Raw genomic sequence first — 6,000 nt, 5'->3', positions numbered from 1 at the left:
TAAAAATTTTTAATATAACGCCATCTATATTGCATTTTTTATTTATAAAAATTCAAATAAAATTAAAAAAACAAAAATGGCTATCGAGATTTTTTATTAAATCATTTAATATAAAGGTAATAAACATTTTTAGTGAATTTTAACACCCAAAAAAAATACTTTCCTAACCATGTTAATTTTTTATTTTTACCGGAAATAAGTAAACATTTGAAATTTTTTAATTTTTTTATATATTCCAACATAAAATTTTAAGGGATATAAAATGATATATATTTTGTTATCTATCATAAGTATTTTTTAAAATAACAAGATTTAATAAAATCATACACTTCACGATTTTTGACTTTGAAGGCGTTTATCTTTGGATCTGGTGGAGCCAGCACTCTAAAATTTTGATTTTATTAACATTTATAACATAGTCTGATATAAAAACATTTTTATTGAATATTCAAAAACTAAAAATAAATTTTTTAAATTAAAATTTAAATATATCTAATAAGGAGAAATATATTGTTTTCAATAGGTTTCAACTAAAAAATTGTTTATTTATAATAAAATTTACAAAATAATTAATAAACTGTTTATTAACAAAAAAGAAAAAATCATTTAAAATTCAAATCAAATTTTATTATAAATAATTTTACAAGTAAAATTTACATGAAATGATTGTAAAAGTTTCCAAGGAACTCAATGGCTTTCCCTTCTTAATATATCTATTGTAATTATTATCAGTGATATTGATGACACCTTTATTTATTTGGTCATTATAGATTAATGCCATGTAACTTAAAAATATATTAGACCTTGAAAATTAATTAATATAAATAAATTCCATAAAGTAAATATGAAATATATAAATTAATCAACAATGAAATGTGGAGTAACATTAGAATAAGAATGGGCTGGAGGATCAGGTATATATTTGTCTTTTTCTCCTTTGCATATGGCCTTTAATCTTTCAATCCTGAGAGTTTGATATCTTTTAAGCTATTTACAAATTATAAGTATTAAAAGATATTTTTAAGTTTCACCACTTTTAGCTTATTTGCAAAGTAGGCTAATATTTTGTAATCATTAGTTATATTTTAAAATAGGGGTTTATCATCTATATATTTATAATTTATACATGTTTAGCACCATAACGACATTCTTGCAGATCTTCATATTCTTCCCAACATTTGGCATGCATATTCATTGGTCCATAAGCTTTCAGACATTTTGCCATTTGTATCTCGAATATAGTACATGTACTAGGCTAAATTATATTATGTTAAATAAACAATTTTTTTTTATACAAGATGTGGCCTCATAAGTTGATCAAGATCAGTAAAAGGTGTCAGTATAGGAGGAAAGATCATCTTAAAAATAAAATTTTGGGAATAGGTGAATAAATGAGAATAAAATATCTTATGTAAATTTAAAATTTCATATGGTTTACTAAATGTTGTCCCAAAATTAGCAATAAAAATAAAATTTGTTAACTTCTAAAGAATATTCAAGGATTCAATTATATTCTGTATAGAATATTTATTATATGTTTTTTCTTATTACAAAACCTTTTTCATATTACTCTATTTACTAAAAATCCGAATTATAAAATAATAATTATTGAAACCTTAGAACAGTTCTACTATTGGCATAATTATGAAGTAGAAGAGTTATTAGCTATCCTTTTAAATTATCCCCCTCCCTCCTCCCTTTCCTAGAAGAAATTTTTTAAAGTGCATTTTATTTCTCTTGAAACATCTATTTATACGTTACAACATATTTGTAATTTGTTGCAAAATATTTAGATACTTTAAAATAAATATATCGACGATTTTATTATGTTGAGTATATGAAATTCGTTTAATATATTGACAGTTTGGTATTACACTATTTCAAGAAAGTTATAAGTGGCCACTTATCATGAAATCGGGTCATATCTTCCTTAGATTTGATCATTTCAGCGTACATCAAAATATTCGAATAATTAAATATAGAGAATATTAAGGTATTAAATACTTTCTTTATTCTATAATCTTTAACATTATTTTTTCTAAGTTAATAATTCATTTATTTTTATTGCCGTAGACGTTCCTCAAATAAAGATGTGAAACAATGGTACATTTGCTTTAGACTACAAAAATACTAAGTTGCCTATTTTATTCTTTTTTTCCAAGTTAATGCACTAAAGTGAAAAGTATTTCTCACTCTGAAATTTTAAGATATATATTTTTAGGCCCTAATCACAATATATTATAATAATATTTAAATCGCGACCCTTCTAAAATATATTTTTATTCAGATTTTAAATTTACTCCCAAACCAAAGTATCCACTTAAAAAATTGCATTCCCATTGGATTTGGTTCCCTTTATGTCTTTTAGAACCTGAAGATATTCGCAATATTTAAATAAGGTATTAAAAACTCACATCAATATCATTAACCTCACTAATTTCAGATATAATTGATGACATTAGATATCAATTAAAATGAGAAGACAAATAAGATAAATATTTAATAAACTAAGTTTTATATCGCTTTTTTTTATATTTTTATTAACCCTAAGTAAACAAATATGAAATAAAATGTCAATAATCATAATTAAAATATAAAGTAATCAGTAACATAAAACTATTACCAAAAAAGGTAACGAATTATCCTGATTCATTATTTGCATGTTTATCTGTAAAAATTAATACTTTTATTATAGAATTATAATACAACGTTATTGCTAAACATCGATCAAATGTATACATTGCTCACAATCATAGACATTATTTTCCAAATAAACAATTTCTAGATCACTTTCTGCTAACCTTTTAAAAGTAATTTAAAAGGGTTAGAATCTATCAGTAAACTCATATTCATGCTAAACAATATACGATAATAATGTATTTATTGTAAATGGGAGTTTTTAAATTGAATTCATGTTCTAAAAAATAACTCTTTCACGTTCACAATATTTTGATAGTTGTTAGAAGAGCATTAATAATTTAAATTATTCTTTTTAAAATTTATGAAGGGACTACTATTATTTTTAAAAAGTGTCATGTAGACTAATGTTGTTAATTGGGTGGTTGTGTAAAACCCAGACCTGGGGTTTGGGTCTAAAAAATCGACAAAACCAGTTCTGAGCAGGAACCCTGAGCATAGATCCGGGGTTCAGACCATGGGTCCAGTTGAATAATGTTATTCCAAATAAAAAGTATAAACATAGCATCTTCAATGGTTAGATAGTAAAATCCTGCAAGCAACTCAGTTTAGGCTCAAATTTTTTTTAATCGGGACCATTTAAGGCTTAGAAATACCAAAGATTAAAAGGAATTATTATGTTGGTAAGCCGAGCAATTAATTCCAGATATGCCATCCTATTCAGAACTAGATACGAACTTTCTGGCCGGATTTTTTTAATTTCATCGCTATTTTTTTTATGTGACAAGTACATCTGTTTATAAAATGAGTCGCAAATGTTTGTACCGAAAAAGGCATAACAATATAATATTTATTTGCACCGAAAAAAATATATAATATTATTTTTCATAAAAGTTTGGTTTAAACTTAATCAATTTTATTTAACTTTGTTATAAATAAACTATTTTACTTATCCAAAAATAAGCCAACCTACAGTAAAAAAAACGTCCTACAGGAGTGCTTAGAGGTCTGCACAAGGTGGGTTTTTGGACCAAAAGCCTGCCCCAAATACCCGCCCACCCAATTTAAAAAAAATTTAACCCGCCCGCCCATAGCTTTCAAAAAAATATATATCCGCCCGCCCCGCCCATTTGTCTAAAATTTCTTACCCGTCTGCCCGCCCGCCTATTAATCTAAAATTTTTTACCCGCCCGCCCATTATTTATAAAATATTTTTTAACCCAAACCTGCTTATAAAATTTAATTATGGCCATTCTTTCAATTTTTTAAGCATTTAATAAAAATATTTCAGCATTACACCTCTACAAAAAGTTTAAAATTTAGGAAATTAATTTGAGCATAAAAAATATTAAATTTAAATTATGACAATTTATTTGATCAAATAAAATATTTATGAAAAATATATATATATATAATTGATATTATATGTAATTATAATGCAAAAATAATAATGAATCAACATTTTCTGAATTCAAACAAGTTCTTCTTTGTTCTAAAAACTTTCCAGCAATGCGTCAGAAGAAGCACTAGTTGCAGGAATTGCCAATATTTTTATTGCTAATCTTGATAGCTTTGGCAACTCTTGTCGTTTCCACCAAAGTAGGATATCCGTTTGAAGTATATCTTCTTACTCAAGTGATATCTGGATGTCCCGTATACAATATATGTAAAAGTCTTTTTAGAAGTGAGTACGGAATGATTAATTTGCCATTACAAAATAAAATATCATGCTCTTTTTGATAGCAACAGAACAAAATACTCTACAGTTTTATAAACCGGACCTCGAGAAACAGGTGCATCTAACCATGGATTTGGAGCTGTACTCATGCAAAAATATGATATAACGATTCCAATAGCTTACACCTCAAGAACTATACAAGATGCTGAAAAGAATTATTCTACAATAGACAAAGAAGCAAAAGCAATAATAAAGGGCGCAGAAAAAATTCATAACTATTGATAGACGAAAATTTAAAATACGAACAGACCACAAACCTTTAATAAAGACATATGGTAATAACAGAGATTTAAGCTCATTAGCTCATTAACAAACCAAAGATTATTACATTGGGTTTATAAATTATCTGCATATGATCATGATATAATGTACAAGAAGGCGCTAATAATATAATTGCAGATGCTTTATCGAGAAACCCAATAGAGAAAAATGATGATATAACAAGCGAAAATAAAAGAATGAATATAAGAAATCTTACTTATGACACATTAACTTTATCAAGAAAAGAACTTAGAGAGGCAACCGCAAAAGATCTAATTTTAAGAAGTGTAAAAATATTAATAAATGGTACAAATATACAAAATCAATCACCAGAATTACAAGCTTTTAGAATAAGAATAGATAAAATAGAAAATAATGAGGGTTTTTTTATTTGGAATGGCAGATTAATCATTTCGCACTCTCAAATGAGTTTTACATATATTGCATACGGGACATCCGAGTATTATATAAATGAAATCCATTACGAGACATTATATATGGTGGGTCGAAAAACTAGTAAACAGCTGTAGTGGTTGTCAAAAACAATACCAGTGGAAACCGAATCAATAAAGCTAGGAGTAAAACAGTAGAAACAATGGAACCAAGTCAAGAATGAATTCAACCCTGATACCCAACGAGGGAATGAATGCCAACAAAAAGATTAATAAATGGTATGAATATACAAATCAAGCATCAGAATTACAAGCTTTTAGAACAAGAATAGATGAAATAGAAAATGATGGAGTATTTTATTTTGGAATGACAGATTAATCATTCCGTACTCACTTCAAAAAAGAGTTTTACATATATTGCATAAGGGACATCCGGGTATTACATCAATGAAATCATTACGAGACATTATATATGGTGGGAACAATTAGATAAAGATATCGAAAAACTAGTAAAGTATTCTTCACTCAATAACGTTGGTACAATAAAAAAATAAATATTGTTATTGATCATTTAATTAACCATGATTTTTCTTTAGTTTGTTTTTGAACAAAAATTTCAAATTTCCTTAACCTGCCCGCCCATTGTTTCAAAATTATTTCAACCCGCCCGCCTGCCCATTCTCGAAAATTTTTTTACCCGCCCATCCTCCCGCCCACTTAGATGGGCGGGCGGGCCGAAACCCCGCCCAATGCAGACCTCTAGGAGTGCCTGATGTAAAGGAGATATTAAATTAAAATTTTTAACAAATTTTAAAAAGTAACTTGAAAAGCATTTAGTTTACTTTTGTAGTTACTTTCAAAAAAATATAATTAATTACAGTTATTATTACTGTAAGTAGTGTCTTTAGCAATACTAATATTTATATATATAGTAAATAAATAAAACCCGAGCTAGTTAAATTATATGTAAAT

At 26.8% G+C, this 6,000-nt stretch overlaps 1 protein-coding gene across 2 annotated transcripts; it reads right to left on the bottom strand.

Annotated features, from left to right (window-relative positions):
- Nucleotides 1-236: 236 nt before the first annotated feature.
- LOC135924893 (uncharacterized) lies at nucleotides 237-1,401 on the bottom strand. 2 transcript variants are annotated; one of them, XM_065460020.1, is made up of 4 exons: nucleotides 1,296-1,401; nucleotides 1,127-1,255; nucleotides 886-987; nucleotides 237-384 (listed from the first exon to the last, which is right to left on the bottom strand). In XM_065460020.1, the coding sequence occupies exons 1-4, from the start codon at nucleotides 1,356-1,358 to the stop codon at nucleotides 331-333; spliced, it is 348 nt and encodes a 115-aa protein (XP_065316092.1). In that variant the 5' UTR covers nucleotides 1,359-1,401; the 3' UTR covers nucleotides 237-330. The 2 variants fall into 2 exon arrangements, with proteins under 2 accessions (XP_065316092.1, XP_065316093.1); XM_065460021.1 differs by lacking the exon at nucleotides 237-384 and having other exon boundaries at nucleotides 570-987.
- Between the last annotated feature and the right edge of the window lie 4,599 nt (nucleotides 1,402-6,000).

This window comes from Gordionus sp. m RMFG-2023, chromosome 2 (assembly GCF_954871325.1).
Source record: "Gordionus sp. m RMFG-2023 chromosome 2, tfGorSpeb1-WG-v2, whole genome shotgun sequence".
Lineage (NCBI taxonomy): Eukaryota > Metazoa > Nematomorpha > Gordioida > Chordodea > Parachordodidae > Gordionus > Gordionus sp. m RMFG-2023.
Note: the sequence above shows the minus strand (reverse complement) of the source record. Positions and strands in the feature narration are given on the sequence as shown.